Source organism: Hippopotamus amphibius, chromosome 4 (assembly GCF_030028045.1).
Source record: "Hippopotamus amphibius kiboko isolate mHipAmp2 chromosome 4, mHipAmp2.hap2, whole genome shotgun sequence".
Lineage (NCBI taxonomy): Eukaryota > Metazoa > Chordata > Mammalia > Artiodactyla > Hippopotamidae > Hippopotamus > Hippopotamus amphibius.
Window position 1 is genome coordinate 15,339,541 of NC_080189.1, and position 19,354 is coordinate 15,358,894.

General features: G+C 42.4%; 2 protein-coding genes and 1 non-coding gene across 5 annotated transcripts in view; all 3 read right to left on the minus strand.

Annotated features, from left to right (window-relative positions):
* Positions 1–740, minus strand: part of LUC7L2 (LUC7 like 2, pre-mRNA splicing factor) — a 57,850-nt gene extending 57,110 nt beyond the window's left edge. For all 3 annotated transcript variants that reach the window (XM_057731410.1, XM_057731412.1, XM_057731411.1), the window contains exon 1: positions 329–740. In XM_057731410.1, the coding sequence (XP_057587393.1) occupies positions 329–389 (61 nt within the window). In that variant the 5' untranslated portion in view covers positions 390–740. The remainder of the gene's footprint in view (positions 1–328) is intronic.
* Positions 741–10,748: 10,008 nt separating this feature from the next.
* Positions 10,749–14,277, minus strand: FMC1 (formation of mitochondrial complex V assembly factor 1 homolog). The gene is made up of 2 exons (XM_057731413.1): positions 13,954–14,277; positions 10,749–11,044 (listed from the first exon to the last, which is right to left on the minus strand). The coding sequence occupies exons 1-2, from the start codon at positions 14,089–14,091 to the stop codon at positions 10,841–10,843; spliced, it is 342 nt and encodes a 113-aa protein (XP_057587396.1). The 5' UTR covers positions 14,092–14,277; the 3' UTR covers positions 10,749–10,840.
* A 450-nt stretch (positions 14,278–14,727) lies between these two features.
* On the minus strand, positions 14,728–14,800 carry TRNAR-CCU (transfer RNA arginine (anticodon CCU)). Its single transcript has one exon. It is a non-coding gene; the product is annotated as a tRNA-Arg (tRNA).
* Positions 14,801–19,354: the final 4,554 nt, after the last annotated feature.

Below are 19,354 nucleotides of genomic sequence, written 5' to 3' on the forward strand. Positions count from 1 at the left end.
TCAGCGACAAAACAGGCCGCCCGACTACGCAAGAGAGACGTGGGCTCTCCGGTCCCAGCCAAGTCAACACTCAAGGCTCAAACTCCCCGTTCGGCCTCCAGGCCCCGCCTGATCCCATTGGCAGCAATTCCCGCCAATCCGCTCGGTCACCGCCCCCCAGGCCCGCCTGCCCAGCCTTGATTGGATGGGACGGGAGCCGGGACCTCGTGTTACCAATCTGGGAGCCCCTTACTCAGCCACACACACAAGCCCGGGTGCGCCCGCAGAGCCCCTTCCCTTCGCCTTCCCCTTCCCTTCCCCCACCCCCAGGGCACTGGCAGAGACTTACCGTCCCGGGAGGTGCCCATCAACTGGTCCAGCATCGCGCGCATCTGGGCCTGCGCCGACATGGCGGCGGCGTAGCGGGCGGGCGGACGGGCGGGGGTGGGGCGCAGACCGGGCCCTTTCGGGCGGGGGGGACAAGGGGAAGGGGTGGGGGAAGGTGAGACGCTGTCTCGGTTGCCGCCGCTGCCTCGAGGCGTGCGGAAAGGGAGCCGGAGGGGCTGCAGGAGAGTCCGGGCTGCGCTCCTCACGACGACGCGTACGTGGAAGGCAACAGCCACCGAAAGCGACTCTCGTTCCCTCACTCTCTGTCGGGCTCCTGAGACAGAAGCAATACCGGCTAAGCAAGCTCGCGTCTCCAACACCGCCACCCGCCAGAAGACGTCAGCCCCCCCTCCAAGCTCTGACGCCGCTCACCGCCACCGTCGCCGCGACGTGAGCGCGCACGCTCCTCGCGCTCAGTCGTTTCCCGCGAGGGCTCCACCAACTGGCGTCCAACTGTATTTGCTCCGCCCGCCCCGCGCGGGAGGGGTTCCACCCTAACGGCTCTCGGGCGCGTGCACGGGGCCCTCTCCCGACCCTGCCCTCCAGATATCGCGAGACTCTGATGCGTCCACGGACCCTCGAGGCGGATCCGCCCCGGGCGCCAAACCTCACGCTCCAGGCTGCAGGTCCGTTAGGGCCGCGTCGCACGCTGTGCTGGCGAACCAGACCCAAGTTAGCCAGTGTGCAAGAGGGTTAGCCCGAGTCGAAAGTAAGTAGAGTCCATGCCCGTCGTTTCGACGGAGGTTAGCAGTCTTAGTAGGGAATGTGGGTGTATTCGTGATGAATACTCTAACCGATTAACTCGTTTCAAGGGCCCACCTGACTCAACCCTTTTCTCACAGCTGCCCGACCCTCTACAGAAGGAGCTCTGGAGATCTGACAGCTGGGTCATTTTCCTTAATGTATGCAGGGAGGCTTTAAGGCCCCCCAACTTGAGTAAGTCAGGTTCAGGAAATAACTCCTGAAATTAATGAACTAGGAAACAGGCCCTCTAACCCATTCGGATTTATCATCGTTACTTATATATAGCAGGAAGCTATAAAAATTAAGCAGTATTCTAAGGAAGTAAAGGAGGTCATTTTGTAGACAGTTTTTTCCTGCTTGAGAGCTAAGTTTGAAGGATAAGGCCTTTTCAGTATATCAGCAGCATTGACAACGGAAAAGAAAGCCTGTGGGTTCTTAGCTTGCTGTCACCCTGCATTCCAAACGTAGGTCGACGGATTACTAACTGGGACCTTCAGCGATTTATTTTTTGATCTCATGTCTGATGAAGATATACGTACTTACAGCGCTGTTGTGAGGACCAAATGAGCTAGCAGAAAATGCCTAGCCCAGAGCCTTGTCCTGATGTTTTACCTTTTTTTGTGAAACAATTCCTTAAGATGAGACATAGGTACCTTGAAAGGAAATAATGGTAATATTTTGTTTCATTAAAATTTTATGTACATTGCCTTGAAACTTACCGTTTATTATCAAGATCAATAAAAAATTTACATGAAATCATAGTCCCAAGACCCTTTTTTCTTTTTTGGCAGCACTGCGCTGCTTGCGGGATATTAGTTCCCTGGCTAGTCATGGAACCTGTGCCAATGCAGTGAAAGCACGGAGTCCCAACCGCCGGACCGCCAGGAAATTCCCCCAAGATCCCTTTAAATGCATATTGGGCTAATAAAAATGTTAGAATCATCGTAGTGTTCAGTAACTGACAAGATAGTTTCCCACCAGTTACTCAGAGAACTGAAAATTCAAACAACTGCAATACTTGGAATATCATCCTTTGAAAGCTATTTACAATAAAAGAAAAATTTACAAATTAATATGTCTGAGATGAATGCACTATTATATATACAATGTCTTTAGGAGGAAAATAACACTAAAATGTTTAAACGTTATGTGTTAATGAAGAGATTTTAGTTCTTTTTCTTACTTTCTACCTTTCTGGTTGCTTACATTTTAGATGTATCTCTTATTTTTAAAAAAACATAGTTTTTATTCACTGTTTTAATTGCAGCATTTAATAATTTATATTCATGTAATTAATTACACATGTGCTTGAGTTTAAAGCTCTTATTTTGTCTGTCTCACCTGCTTTATGTTTAATTTTCTCTCCTTTCTTGCTTGCCTTTTAATCATTCCATTTTTTTCCCATTATAGTAGTTTGGGAATTTTAGTCTGTTTTTATTCTTTTAGCAGTTACCCTAGAAGATATAAGGGACGTTTTTAATGTATCAACGTCTAATTTAATCAATACCTTTACACTTCCCCAGAAAGATAATACAGAGAACCTAGAAAACTAACTCCATTTAATCTCTTCCCAACATACATGCTCTTGTTAATCATGTGCTTTAGTTCTTTATGGTTTTGTTTTTGTTTCATTTTGTTTTGTTTTGCTGCACTCCACAATGGCTTCCGCTTCTGGGATCTTAGTTCCCCAAGTAGGGATCAAAGCCAGGCCCATGGCAGTGAAAGTGCAGAGTCCTACTGGACCGCCAGGGAATTCCCAGATCTTTATGTTTTTTAAAACCAAGTTTCATATAATTGATGTTTATTTATTTACCACTTTCTTTGCTTTTCTTTCCTTCCGGAATCACTGCCTTTCCATCTGGGATCATTTCCCTTTTATCTGATGTTTAAACTTTAGGACAGGAGTCAGCAATATGCAATTCACCCATCAAATCCAGCCTATTGCCAATTTTTGTGAATCGTTTCATTGGAATACTGCCAGGCTTATTCATTTGTTATTCTCTATGGTTTCTTTTGCACTACTACAGAAGGGTTGAGTGGTTGTGGCAGAACCATACCTTATGGCCTGCAAAACTGAAGTTTTTACTATCTAGCTCTTTAGGGAAATGCCTACTCTGCCTCAGGGTTTACTTTAGTGTTGGCCTGCTAGTAGGGAATTCTTCCATTTTTGTTGACCTGAAAAGACCTTTATTTTGCCTTTCTCAATTCTAGACAGATACTCTAAGTTGGAAGTTATTTTTTTTCGGCACATAGATTCTATTGTTCTGCTGCCTTCATTGCTCCTCAGTTCTCAGTCTATCACTTCTTTGAAGATAGCTGGCTGCTTTCAAATTTTGTTCTTTTTGCCTGTGGTTTTCTGCAACTTACTATAATGTATCTGGGTGTGGGTTTATTTTTATTTATTCTGCTTGAGATTCATTGAGCTTTTAGAATCTGTGAACTGACATCTTTTATCAATTCCAGGAATTTTTTAGCTATTCTCAAATACTGTCATTCATCAGCTTCTGGACCTCCAAATAAACAATTTTAACTGTTTCCTCTATATCTCTTTACTCTCTTAGCATTTTACACCTTGTCTTGACAAGCTACCTTCTTGATGCTTTTTTTTCTGACAAATTTTGTAGTTCACTAATCTCCCTTCAGCTCTATCTAGTCTGCTGTTAAAACCATCCATTGAATTCTTTATTTTTTCAGTTCTAGAATTTTTATTTGTTTTCTCAAATCTGTCATTTTCTTATAGTTTCTGGTTCCTTGATGAAATTCCCAGGGTTGGCTATTCTTTGACCCTAGTGACCATAATTGTTTTGTAATCTGAGTTTGCTAATTATAATATCTGGTGTTTTCTGTGGTTCTGTTTCTATTGTCTGTTGTTTCTCCTGGTTTTCACTTACGGGGTCTTGTTTTCTTCTGTCTGGTTATTTTTGCGTGATGAACATGTATTTGAAAAAATATGTGTAGGAATAATACAAGCCTTAAGTAGAATATAATGCTGTCTTTCTCCAGAGAGGATTTTTATTTTTCTCTGATAGTAACTTGAAGTACTTGCCAAGAGTCACCATAATACAACTTCGATGCTTTAATTTCTCTTGCCACCAAAATGTCAAAAATATGGTCTGAAAGCCTGGGAAGGGCTTTTTTATTTCAGGTTCACCCTTGAGGGTAAACTGCAGGGTCCTAGTTTAAAGTGAGTGTGGGTTTATTACAGTGTCCACCTTGGTGGGCTTTAGATTTTGCCTTTTGCCTCCTTAGCCCTATAATCCCACCAAAAGTGCAGGTCAGTTTCAATACTGAAGCTATTGCTACTAAATTGGCAAATGCCCTGAAGCCAAAAAATGTGCCTTTGTGCACTGCACGCACTTTTCTTGCTTCTTGTCTTCTAAGATTCGGCCTAGTATATACCTACTTATCTTAATAGCTCTTTAATGATTTAAAAAATTTTTAAAAATATTTCATCCACGTTTTAACAGAAGGGTTAATTCAAATTACCTAGACTATCATTAACAGAATTAGAAGTTTGTTCTCTTTGTAAACTTTGTTAATTTTTAAAATTTAGTAACTGTGTGTTACTCTTATCTGAAAAAAGCAAAAATCTCTATGAACATGTCTTTGTGTACATTTTAGCAATGATATCCATTCCTTCAGGAATAAGGTCTCATAAGGAAACAGTAACTTATAAGAGCAGTATATACTTTTAATCTGTACATGCCAGAAACTAGGTAATTAAAAATTAGAATAGGTACAAGTAGCGTACATTTTGTTAGCCATCCAGAGCAGACAACTAACATAGTAAATAAATAAAGACTATATAGTAAAATTTAACATTGCAGTTATTCTTGGGGCATGAGTACATACCTAAAATCAAATATTATAAACATGGTTCCTGTTAATTTGAATGTAGATTAGAAAATTCAAATTCTGGGGGAATTCCCTGGCAGTCCAGTGGTTAAGACTCCATGCTTCCGCTGCAGGGGGCACAGGTTTGATGCCTGGTCAGGGAACTAAGATCCCACATGCTATGTGGTGCTACCTCCCCCCCCACCAAAAAAAATTCAAATTCTGTGTAAATTATATATCATTTAGTTGAGTGAATAAAAATTTACCTTATAAACAGAACGTGCCTTGGATTAGCCTACCTTTAGTCAAAACTATGCTGCTTTCTTTCCACCCCATATAATCCTAGTATGTGAACCTTTTGTTCTTATTATGTTCATATTTGTATCTTGAACACTTATCCAGACAAGGGACAAGAAAAGTACTAATAACTCAATACCTTATGGCCAGAAACAGTTCTAGTCAAAATGCATAAACATGAAGTTTATGGGGAGAAGAAATAGTAAGAGCCAAGCCTGAACTGAATGAGCTAGTTGGTTGGTCTATTAAAGACAGAGGAATTAAAAGCACTAAGCATATACAAACCATGTTGCTTGAAAAAGGATTCATGCTTTTTTTTTTTTTTTGAGTTAAAAGATAAGGATACCTAAGCCGCTGTCAGCCCACAGTAGGCATTTAGAAGAAAATGCTTGTTGAGGGAATTCCCTGGCAGTCCCATAGTTAGAACTTAGCATTTTCAGTGCCATATCCCTGAGTTCAATCCCTGGTTGGGGAATCAACATCCCACAAGCTGCACACAGCAGAATGTTGAAAGAAAGCCATGGCTCCTAGAACCAAATTTCATATGGCTAGACTGTCAAATGTAAGACGTAGAGATGTGACTAAAGAGATTTGGCAAGGGCCATATCCTGGAGGCCCTGGTTATAGTTTAACTTGAAGGGTTGTAAGCTAGAGAGAGACAAGATCAGATCTGTATATAGTGGAATATGGATGGATTGAAGACAGCAGTTTGGATTTAACGAGACCAGTTAAGGAGGGCAGTGGTTCAGAGAAGAGATGCAGGAGATAAGAGGTCTGCACTGGGGTAGCGACAATAGTCAAGATTCTTAGGAGGTAGAATCTAATTTAGTGACTATTTAGCTGAGGAAGTGAAGGAAAGGAAGCAGTCTTGAACAACTCAGACTTCTGGCTTAAGTGACAAGTAAGAATGTCAGTAAACAGGGAACACCAGAGATTTTATGGGGGAATGAGGAGGTTCCATTTTAGATGCACTGAATTTGAGATGCCTTTGAGTCACCTAACTGGTGTCTGGCTGCTGGACATACAGGTCTATAGCTTGGCAGGGGGGCCTGGATTGGAGTTAGCCTGTTGATGATAGTTAAAGCCTTGGAATAGAGGCAATCACCCAGGGAAAGCATGTAGAATGTGAGGTAAGGACCTAGGTCTGAACCCGAGGAACACCAACATGTAAGGGATAAAAGAAGAGGAAACTGAAGACAAATGGCTAGAGTGAGAAAAGAAAACAAAATGTGTCATGAAAGCCAAGAGAAAAGGAAGGAATGGTTAATAGCAGCAAATGCTCCCTTGATGTCAGCAAGATAAGGAATGATCCATTGGGTTTAGTGGCATGAAGTTCGTTTGTAAATTTGCAAGACAGTTCTAGTGGAGGGGCAGAAACCAGACTGCAGTGGATTAAGAATGAATGGCCATGAAAAATGCAGAAAATGGATACATGAGACAACATGGATTATGAACCTCACAATCTGTATGCTGAGCAAAACACCAACTCAACCAAGTACATACTATACAACTACATTTGGATGAAATACTGGAACAGGCCAAACTAATGTATGGTGACAGCAAGCAGGCCAGTGGTTGCCTGGGACCAGGTATGGGGTAGAGGGATTGTCTGCAAAGGGGCACAAGGGAACTTTTGGGGGCAATGAAAAGATTCTATAGCTTTATTGTGGTGGTTATTACACAGGTGCATTTGTCATTATTCAATGACCTGTATATTTATTATATGTAAATTATACCTCAATAGAACTTATTTTATACGTTTAAGAAATGTAGGGATTTCCCTGGCAGTCCAGTGGTTAAGACTTTGCCTTCCAATTCGGGGGCTGTGGGTTCGATCTCTGGTCCAGGAGCTAAGATCCCACATGCCTCATGGGCAAAAAACCAAAACATAAAACAGAAGCAATACTGTAACAAATTCAATAAAGATTTAAAAAAATGTAGAAAATGAAAATTCACTCAATTCACTGAATAAATTCATGCAATTCATTGAATACATTCATTCAATGTGTTTGTGAAGAGGAACGAGTTAGAAGATAGTAGCTGAAAAGATACTTGAGTTAAAGCTGAGTACAACTGATACTTGAACAACACGTGTTTGAACTGTGCTGGTCCACTTATACCTGGATTTTTTTCAATGGTAAATACTAAAGTACTACCCGACCCGCAACTGGTTGAATCTGCAGATGCAGAACCATGGAGGGCCAACTGTAAGTTATACTTGGAGTTTTCACTGTCCAGAAGGTTGGTGCCCCTAATCCCCCAAATTGTTCAAGGGTCAACTATAGTTGTTTTTAGATGGAAGAGCCGTGAGCGTGTTTTAAATACTCATAGAATTCAGTGAAGAAGCAGTTGAAGTTAAAGGACAGTCAGAAGAGACAGCAAAGGAGTGTGATAAAGCGTGTACCAAATCTAGAGTAAAGCATGTACTCTCAAAAACTAGAGTAGTGAGTTTACACAGTGCCATAACCTCAGGAGTCCCTAGCTTTAGGACATTCCCAGTATAGAGAGTTTATCACTGTACAGTTTGTATTCCAGAAACAATTCCTTCTAAAATTGAGTTCAGCTAATTCTGGGCGTAAGACCATTGATAGGAGGTACAGGTTGATAATATATGGACAGAAGTGGCCTGAGCAAATCATTTAAACCATGGGAAATAACTTCTATGTATTTCAGAAGACCGGTGGCAATAGGGCTTAGAGAAGGGTTCATGATGAAAGAATAAGGGTGCGGTGGTTTAAGATGAAAACAAGATCTTTTTTGTTAGGCACTTACGTACTGTGCAAATGTTTTATGTAAACATTATTCTCACTTATTACAACCACCTTGCTGGCATTCTCATTCTGCAGAAGAGGGAACAAGCTCAGGCCAACTAACCTACCTAAGATCACACAGCTGGTAAATTATAAAGGTAAGATTAAAGCCTGAGTCTATATGACTTCAAGCCCATAAGTATTTCTTACCCTGTTAGGCAATTCTGCCTCAAATCTTTCTTTAAAAATGTTATGGGAATTCCCTGGCAGTCCAGTGGTTAGGACTCGGCGCTTTCACTGCTGTGGCCCAGGGTTCAATCCCTGATTGGGGAACTAAGATCTCACAAGCTGCTCAGCGTAGCCAGAAAAAAAAAAGTTATTTATTACATATACAATATTTTTTAAAAAGGGAATCAAAACATCATTCTATCCGAATCATTTTGCTTTCTTCATCTTAGCAAAGTAAAACATCTTTAGATAATAATATACCCATGTCCATGAAATAAAGCAGGGGGAAATAGTATGTTAAACATTTTTATGTTTTTGATCTGTTCAATTGAATACATGCTTGGTTTGACCTCTTAATACTATTATTTTAATGTTAATCTCTTAGAAGAGAGATTTTGAAGTGCTTTATGAGTATTTCTGTTCAGATTGTACTCCTAGTGAGTAGAACTGAGCCATGCATTCAAAACACTGAATAACTCTATGTAAGTCCTAGTGGAAGATGCTTTATAGACTACAAAAAATAAAAATAAATAAATGAGGGTGTGGCATATATATATATACAATGGGATATTACTCAGCTATAAAAAGGGATGAGATGGAGCTATATGTAATGAGGTGGATAGACCTACAGTCTGTCATACAGAGTGAAGTAAGTCAGAAAGAGAAAGACAAATATTGTATGCTAACTCACATATACGGAATCTAAAAATGGTACTGATGAACTCAGTGACAAGACAAGAACAAGGACGCAGATGCAGAGAACGGACTGGAGAACTCGAGGTTTGGGGGGGCGGGGGGTGAAGGGGAAGCTGAGACGTAGCGAGAGAGTAGCACAGACATATATATAGTACCAACTGTTAAACAGATAGCCAGTGGGAAGTTGTTGTATAACAAAGGGAGTACAACTCGAGAATGGAAGATGCCTTAGAGGACTGGGACGGGGAGGGTGGGGGGGACTCGAGGGAGGGTGGGGGGGAAGTTGAGGGAGGGAGGGAATATGGGGATATGTGTATAAAAACAGATGATTGAACTTGGTGTACCCCCCCAAAAATAATAAATTAAAAAAAATAAAAATAAATGAGGGACTTCCTAGGTAGTGCAGTGGTTAAGAATCTGTCTGCCAATGAAGGGGACACGGGTTTGATCCCTGGGCCAGGAAGATTCCACATGCCACGGAGCAACTAAGCCTGTGCACCACAACTATTGAGTCTGTGCACCACAACTATTGAGCCTGTGCTCTATAGCCCTCGAGCCACAAACACTGAATAACTGTCTATGTAAGTCCTCGTGGACGATGCCGATACTGAGCCCATGTGCCGCAACTACTGAAGCCCACACACCTAGAGCCCATGCTCCACAACGAGAGGCCACCGCAATGAGAAGCCCACATACCACGACAAAGAGTAGCCCTCACTTGCCACAACTAGAGAAAGTCGTGTGCAGCAACGAAGACCCAACACAGGCAATAAATAAATAAAGTTTAAAAAAATAAATTAAAAAAAATGAGACGTTGTGCTTACTCTAAAGGAGATGACAGTCCAGGGAAAAAGAGATTATAAGATATGTCTACAATTATAAGACCTGAAGAAACTGACATATACACAAAGGGGGCACAGATAAAGAACTACTGGTAGTTCCCAGAGAATTTTTATTTGAGGAGTTCAGGACTTTAGAGGCGAGGGGACCATTTAGGAGTCTAGTTTAATAGTTGAGCCAAAAGATTTCCAGTGCTTGAACTAGGACAGAGACAGGGATGCTAACACTTCTTGCAGAAGCAGAACTTACTGACTGGATGTGGAGAGTGAGAAAGAGAAATAAAGAATGAAGCCCAGGTTCTTCACTTGGTCAGCCAAGTGCATGGAGGAGCCCTTCACCCTGATAGAGAATTCAAGAGGAAGAGCAATTTGACATGGAGGGTAAAAGGCAGAAGGGAAGAGAAGTCAGTGTGCTCATTCCATCGCCCTCTCCCTGGTCTTCCTGCAGCGTGTAGTTGAGTGGTGGCCATGCTGTTATACCTAAGGGTCAACTCCGTCAGGCCTACAGGGATAACAGCTCCCCACTGTTGTAGCCCATCTTGTTGACCTTAAGTCAACCCAACTCTTTATAAATATCCCTTCATTAACTCTCCTCAGTAACCCTGTTTGAGCATGCCATCTGTTTCCTACCAGGACCATAACATCATATTTGTGTATTTTTAGATAAAAGGTATTATCAGTGTAATTGTTTCTGCATAGGAAACATCTAGAAAGATGCACACCAAACGGTTAGTAATCATTACCCACCTGTAATGAAGCTGGGAGAGGGAGGGAACGGAGAGACAAGGGAAAAGGTAAGAGGGCTTTATTTTATATGTCTACACCACTTGAATTCCTTAATAGGCTGTATTACTTTTTAAATTGAAAAATAAAACACTAAGTTTTAAAAGTAAATCAAGAACATCAATTAGCCTAGTATAAGAACTTCAGTAAATTCACAGAGAATAAAGATGAAAACTTAAGAAAGAGTCAACAAAATTTCAGGGAAAACCCCTAAACTTTTAAAAAAATTTTAATGATAAATACATATTGATAGAAATTATTAAATTCTTGTATGAAGGCAGCATCCAAGGAATCGCTCCATTTTCATGGCTCCCAGCCCTTCCCTCCTGGCTGTTGGGGCAACTGGAGACCCACTAAGCCAGCCGACTCCTCCACTGAGCGCTCACCCTTGCCATGAAATTCCTGATGAAGGGCCACATGTTCTCGGATGCTGCGTAGAAGGCAGAGATAGGCGGCGGCTTGGAAATGAAGCTCATGCTGGGCTCTGCATAACTTCTCACTGGTGACCTGGAGGAGGAGCAAGGTCAGATATTCTATTAACAGTGCAGCTGCAGATACAGAGCCACAGAGAAAGATTTATTAAACAAGCATTCTCTAGAATGAAAGTAAATTGCACAGAGGAAAAACAAACGTGTCTGTGTATACTTGATACATATGTAGAGGCGCTCTGTAATTGTTGATGATTAGGAAAGCTGGCGCCTGTTAATCGAAGAGGAATTTTACAAGGAGTTTCACTGTAGCATTTCATTGTGTCCTCAAATTTTAATACTGGAAAAAAGTTTATTTTTTGTTTCAACATCCTCATTTAATGAATGAGGGAACTAAAGCCCAGAGAGTCTCCATGGTTGGCTAATGCCAGAGAAGGGGAACTATAGTCAGGTCACTGATCATTAATGTCACCTAAGGAATAAAATACAGAACTTTCTCCCCTTCAAACTAATGAAGGGCTGCTTTATTTTCTGTGACTGTAGACTCTGGTTAATATTGCATATGCCTTTCATTTAAATGAAAATTAAAAACTTATTTTGTCTGAAAAATAGCTTTGTCCTCACCAGTAACAAAATATTTTATAAACAAAAGTAATATGTATATGTTCATATTACTTAATTATACTCGCTCTCACAATTTGCTTATTCATCTGAAAAATCTGTATTCTGATGACCTTTAGAAGCTGGAAACTCCATATCCATTCCAAAGTGACTTCAGACCCTGTTTTTTCTTCATCATAATTAACTTCCAGATTAAGTAAATTAGTACACAGACTTGACTAGTTTTAGGTTCTGAGACTGTGAGAAAGGGGCAGGAAAGGTGAGACGGAGATGTGTGTATAGCCTCAAATGACTTAAGGAGCCCTGTCCAAGTGCAGATTCATCTCAGGGCACCACTGCCTACCATATGTCTTTCTTTGACCTTTCTTTACTTGAATATCTAGGTTTGGAATCTGAAAACTAGAATGTTTGGTTTAATATTTACAGATCACCTACAAGCTGCTCAAAAATACAATTCATCTGCTTTAATCAACTTAACTTTTTATAATTAAAATTTATGAGAGCAACACTAATGTCAAGCATCAACAAAGGGTAACATTCATTTCTATTATATAAGTCCAAATTGATAGAATTTGAAACAGGAATTCTATGTTAGTATAGGACAATATAACTGATTTTGATTCAGCTTAGCCTGAATCATGAGAAGTCAGGAGAGAAGCGTCAGCAATATAACATAGTAGCTAACCACAAGCGACCAAAGGAGATCTAACGAAATAGAAAACTGTATTTTCCCTATGGAGAAAAGGGAGATCACTCCCTAATTGAATCCCTTCAGCCTAGGGAAATGGGAGAGAAAACGGGCACAGATGATTACTGAGTTAACTCGGAGCCAGCAGGAAATAGAAACCATTCCCCATATCCTCACACGCATTCCACACAGTGGTGTTTCTGGAATTTTTAGCATGAATTCTAGATGCATTTGCAAGGAATTTTAGAGTCATTACGAAGCCCCCCTCAAGGGCAATAATGTTGCCTCCATAAGGTACAAATATAATCATGTCACCTTAAGAAGGTTAGAGTGACTTCCCATTACATTGACAATAAAGTTTAAATTCCTGCCTACAACCTACCTCCTCTTCCTCCACCACACCCTAAGCCTTAACCGCTCTCAACTGTCAGTTCTTCTCACCTCTGGGCTTTCAGTTGTGCAGCTTCCTCACTTGGACCTCATCTTCCCATCTTACTAATAACTCTAATTTATTCTCCAAGTCCCTGGTTAATGAATTTCCTCCTGAAAGCCTACCCGTTCTGTATACCAGGCCCCGTTGTCTGTCTACTCCCTTACCAATTGTTTATTGTAAGTGCTTGGTCATATGGCTCCTCAAGTGGATTCTAAGCTTTTTAAAGACAGGACCCATGTGGATCTTATTCGTCAACTTTTTAGCCAAGTTCCTCCTATTAGTTCCTTATATTGTGACCTTTTAAAAACTAGCTGAAGTTTAGTTCTAACATTTTGCCTTCTAACTCCCATGGCTCAGAAAATCAAGGGTTAGGATGATGGTTCTCCCCCTGCCCACACTGCTCAAAGGACACTGTTTCCTTTGCTAAAGCCCAAGCTGACTTTCCAATTTATTACTTCTGAGATAGGTTGCAACTTCTTTCCAAGCCAGATCAATAACTCTAAAGGCAGCAATTAAATGGAAGGCTCTTATTTGGGAACCAAGTAATCTAGAGCCTATACATGTGCTTGTACAGGTCAACTGAGCCTCAGTTGCTCCATTTGAAAAAAGACACTATCTTCCGTCCGATCTTGCCTAGGAAGTAGGAGTGCAGATTTCACAAAGGAATTTTCCAAGGATGATGGCCTCCCATATGTTCGTATCTGCTACAGATATAAAAACTGTTATCTGGTCATTAATCACGTTAATGTAACTCACAGTACCACTTCATTAGAGGTTTCTAGTTCAGCTCTACAAGGCACCATTTCCTAAAGTGGCGTAGCTCTTTAAGAAGCTCCCAATATTCCTCTGGCATCAAAAACTGGTTCTCAGAATAGCTCTCCTACGGAAAGGAGAATGCTGTGGCTATGACCCGACACTCTCCACCAAAAAACATCTTTTTTCTTGTCCCTCTCTATTTCCTCCATTTCACTTCCCTCTGACTTTCCCCTCCGCACAGGCCAAAGACAGCCAATGAAATCCGCGGGGACGACTCCACCCCAGGGCAACTCTGCTCTCCCGTCGGTCCTTAGGACCCGGGCTTAGGCCTTAGACCTTAGACCAGGGCCTAGGGCCTGGGTCTGTTTGGAGGGAACCAGGGCTTCAGAAACGAGGGCTGAGGCCGGCCGCGCTTCACTCCGCCCAGACCCGACTCTCCCTCCCATCCCGGTAAAGGGACGCGGGAGCACGCCGTCACGGGCTTCCGTACCCGATGTGCACGGAAAGCCTTCACGAGGTACCGATAGGCCGCGGTGTCGCGATAGGGTCGGCCTGTGGCCGCGTTCAAGTAGCGTAATTCCCGTAGAAGGCCTCGCCAAGTGCGTAGCGGTGACCCTAAGGCCGCCATTTTCCTGTCGTCCGAGCCTGGTGCGGCGCCCTACGCCCCTCTTACTCCCTTACCCCTCCTGCCAAGCCACTTCATGGTACGATCGGAACCGGACTGCCGGCTCCCCCTATCGATTGCTGGACGGTGGAATGTCTCGCCTGTCTTCTTTGAGGGAGCGTTATTAATCGAACGCCGAGCGGCGTCTTCAGGTGTTAAGAGAAAAGCAAACGAAAGCCGAGTGTAACTGAATAGCCTGGAGAAGGCCGGGCGAGGGAAAACGAGGTCCTTGTTCCTTTCCTGCTTGTGTCATTTGAGACGCCTTTCGCCGACGGACCGCTGACTCTGGAGAAAATGAGGGCAAGGCGGAAGTGGGTGTCAATTTGAAATAGAAAACTTTTAGAAGGTTTTATTTATTTCTAGAGGGGCTATCAAAATTCAACGTACTGACGTCCCAGAAATCTTAATGGGATTACGGCTCAGAAGAAGGAAATGCGAGTATGTTGATTCTAACTGTAGCCCCACACTTAGAAAAACCACGCATACACTTACCATCTTTAAAAAGTATAATTAAGTTAGCATCTCTCGCTATAGTTGTTTAAGAATGTAAAAAGGCAAAAGTTTTACTGAAAAGTTTATTTTAAAAGCAAAAGCCCAAGCCACCCCAGATGGGACTCGAACCCACAATCCCTGGCTTAGGAGGCCAATGCCTTATCCATTAGGCCACTGGGGCTTCTCTGAATAACACGCTCAAACAACGTATTCAATTTTTTTTCCTCCTTAGTACGTCATCGTTATTTCAGTTTCTTTTTACCCTATCCTAGGAAAGCACACTAAGTACCAATAATGAGGGGCGAGGCATGCTGGGTGCTGTAGTTTAGAGAACAAAATCCGCGTTACAGCTCCAAAGAGTTTACCCTCGAAACAGCACCGATGGGCCGGACGGAGAACGGGCGCGCGCACGGTTTTGTGTACGCGTTTCCTACGCGATAGCCCCCGCGCCTGCGCAAAAGCGCGCACACGACGTCGCGGAGCCGAGCGCGCTGGGCATGCTGGCCGAATCTCGGAGATTCGGCCTCAGAGCTTCTGCTCCGTTGGGTTTTCGCCGGAAACAGTCGGCCCCTTCCGGTGTTGCGGCTTTCCGGACTTGGCTTGGCTCCATCCTGCCGTTAGGTGGCGTTCGTGGCGGTCATTTTCTGTTTCCGGTTGAAACACTGAGGCCATTTCCGCAGACCAAGTGGCCAGTTAGAAACGTTTCTCTTGCCTTCTGAATTGGCGGGTCAGTGGTGAACGTGGGACAGCAAGGACTTAGAATTAGTTTATTCATTAGGAATTAGAAACAACTTTAGGAGTTAATTTTCTGTTTCTAATTGGACAAGTTACTTCTTCTGAGTCTCAGTGACCTTACCCCTTGCTTAAAATCTCGCAGTGGGTTGTTTTTTTGTTATTGAGCTGCATGAGCTGCTTGTGTATTTTGGAGATTAATCCTTTGTCAGTTGTTTCATTTACAAATATATTCTCCCATTCTAAGGGTTGGTTTTTTGTCTTGTTTATGGTTCCTTTGCTGTGCAAAAGCTTTTAAGTTTCATTAGGTCCCATTTGTTTATTTCTGTTTTTATTTCCATTATTTTGGGAGGTGGGTCAAAAAGGATGTAGTGAGAGTAGCATTGACATATACACACTATAAAATGTAAAATAGCTAATGGGAAGCTGCTACAGAGCACAGGGAGATCAGCTTGATGCTTTGTGAAGACCTAAAGAGTTGGGATATGGAGGTTGGGAGGGAGGCTCAAGAGGGAGGGGATATGGGGATATATGTATACATATAGCTGATTCACTTTGTTGTACAGCAGAAACTATGCTAACACAATACTGTAAAGCAATTATACCCCCAATAAAGATTAAAAAATAAAAAGTGAGAAAAAAAATTCTCACAATGGTTCCCAGTTGCCTGTAAGATAAAGTTCAGACCACTGGACCCTACCTAATTGACCCGTGCCTATATTTTCACCTTCATCTCTGACTATTCATTTCCTCTCACCCTCTGCTCCGTGTATCTGAACTTCTCTCATTGTCTTCCTCTCCACAGCTTGTGTTATTCCCTTTGCCTGCATCTTAACCATTTGCATTAATATTCCTGTTTACCTTTTGGGCTTCAAGTTTCCTTGGGAAACTGTCTAGGTTAGACACTTCTCCAGACCTTTATGGTCAGTATGGCAGAGTTAAAATGATTCACTTCACTTCCTCTGGGCTCCTTGGGATTCTCTAGATTCCCTATGTAATCTTACCTTTTACAAGCTAGATCGCCTGTGTCTCAGCTTCATCATCTTCCACGCGAGTGAACCAAGATGCAACTGCTCAGACTCAAGACTTCCCACTCTCAGGGGTTTCTCCTCCTAAGTCCCTGTCAGGGTCTACCAGCTATAGCTGTGCCAGCTTTGATCAATTTTTCACATGGGCTGGAATCCTGACACAGAATCAACACAAAAGTAAACCAGTATGACAATGTGAATGAATTAATCTCTCCCTGTCACATTCATATTCATTTTATCAACCTGTAATTCACAAGTGTCTGATTTTTAAAAGGCAAATATGCAGGGGGGTTGAGAAGAATGCTGTCAGTTACTCTCCCCTTAATAGAAATTTGTTTATCCAGATTTCTAAAATGTAGCACATTTAAGCCAGCTCTGAGGAAGTGGGAGAAATGGAAGTAGGTTTTCAGTAACTGTTGATATGTTATGGGAAGGGGCAATAAGACATAATTTTGAGTTCCTTTTTACTGAACTGCCAAGAGACTCTTTTCTTCCATTTTGACAGTAAAGCAGAGTAAATAATCATAAAATGTTAGCTCTGTGTAGCCACTAGTCACCAAAGATGGCCCCCCAAGAATCTTCCCCTTTCATATATATGATGCTTCTTACATCAAGAGGTGAACCTTATAACCCATCCTACTCCCCACTCCCACTCTTGAATCTGAGCCGACTTTGTGAATAGCTTTAACCAATAAATAGAATGTTCTGGGACTTCTATGGGACCCCAGGCCTTAAAACTGGCAACTTTTCACAATTTGCTTCTTATCTAGCTACCATACTGTGAAAACCCCAAGGCACATGGAAGAGTCCTGAGATAGGCCCAGCTGAGCTCTCAGCTGACAGCACAAATTACCAACCACGTAAGTGAACCATCTTGAATGTCCCAATCCAGTGGTTACCGAGCCCAAGCTTGCTCTGCTCAGCGCACAAGCCAATAAATCAGGGGATGAGTTGTTGGAACAAGGAATAACAATTTTAATCAGAAAGCTAGCAGATGGAAAAGATGGCTGACTAGCATCTCAAAAAACCATCTTGCCTCAATCTGAATTCCGGGCTCATTTTATACACAAGAGGGAAGGGGGCGGGGCCCACTGTGGCACCAACCAATGGCTGAGCAGAACCACTAACAGTTGCTGGTTGACAGTTGCTCATTAACAGTCACTTGCTTGGGGGAGGGACCCACTGTGGCACCAACCAGTGGCTAAGCGGGGCTGCTATTGCTCATACCTGTCTGGCAGATATTTTACCTACTTAGAAAGGTGGGAACAAGCTCAGGGCAGTTTCATGGTTTAGCCAATTTTACTAACTGCTCCGTGATAAAGCTGGTATTTGACCTCAGGCACTCTAACTCCAAAGTCTATTTTTTAAATTTTTTAAAAATTTTATAGCAGAAAAGGGATTTTTATTAGAAACGATGCTGGGTCAGTCCCACTACTGGGCATATACCCAGAGAAAACCATAATTCAAAAAGACACATGCACCCCAACATTCACTGTAGCACTATTTACAATAACCATGTCATGGAAGCAACCTAAATGTTCACTGACAGACAAATGGATAAATACGATGTGCTACATATATACAATGGAATATTAGCCATAAAAAAGGAATGAAATTGGGTCATTTGTAGCAACGTGGATGGACCTAGAGACTGTCATACACAGCAAAGTTAAGTCAGAAAGAGAAAAATATCATATAGTAACACATATATGTGGAATCTAGAAAAATGGTACAGATGAACTGGTTTGCAAGGCAGAAACAGAGACAGATGTAAAGAACAAATATATGGACACCAAGGGGGGAAAGCGGGGTGGGGGGGATGAACTGGAGATTGGGATTGGCATATAAACACTAATATGTATAAAATAGATAAGATCCTGCTGTATAGCACAGGGAACTCTATTTCACTTCGATGTACAGTAGAAACTAACAGAACATTGTAAAACAACTATGCCCCAATAAAAAAATAAATAATTAAAAAAAAAAAGATGCTAGGTGATTCCCAGGACTTCCTGGAAAGGCTAAAGACCAGGCTTAGAAGCTACACAGGCAAGAACCTCACTTAAAAGTCTGCCCCAGATTTGGTCCAGTGAAAAGACCAGCAGGCACAGTCACTGCAACATGCAGTGCTGACACAGTGACACTGGACAGGGCTAGAGTGTGGCACCAAAGCTGTTGCTCCAGGGCAATGGCAGTAGCTGGCTCCTCTGCTTCCACTTGTGCCAGAACTGTCATTACCTGAGAGTCAGAGTTCTGGGCTGAATACTTCTAATTAGCATGGCCTGGGTCATGTTCCCAAGTTGCTAGGGGAGGCTGGGAAGGAAAATATTGTGTCATTCAATGAATTTTTATTAAGCATCTGCTATGAGGCAGGCACTTTCAGATGCTATGGAAAACAAAAGCACAAGTAGAATAGGTCAACCTTTCCTCTACTCATGAAGCTTCCATTCTAGAAAGGGGCAGACAGACAATAATCAAATAAACAAGCAAAACATAAACTTTGTCAAATGGTGATGAGTGCTATGAAGAAAAATAAAACCGGGGCAGGGGACTGAGACCTGCTACTGTGTTTTGGAAGGTCCTTACTGATAAGGTGACATTTGAGCAGAGACCCAAATGGTGTGCAGAATCTGCATCTTCAGTGTGTGTGTGTGTTTGTATGTGTGTGTTGGGGTGAGGAAGTGCCCACACTTTAAGTAGAGAGACGCCACCTCCATTCCCAACCCATTGTGAGGTCACCATTATTCTGTCTTTCAAGCTCTGTGAGGGTCCAGTAGGAATTCTGGGACAAGGTTTCTATGCCAGTGAAACTATAGGAACAGACCCTGAAGGTCCACTCTTCACTCTGCAACTACAGCAGTGATTAGCTACCTGGCCATGCACGTGGGAATTGGGGGGGATATTTTGGTGGGAAAGAGCCAGGACTAATGAAAGAGGGTGTATCTGAGAGTAGACGTATGTAGGCACTCGCTTCC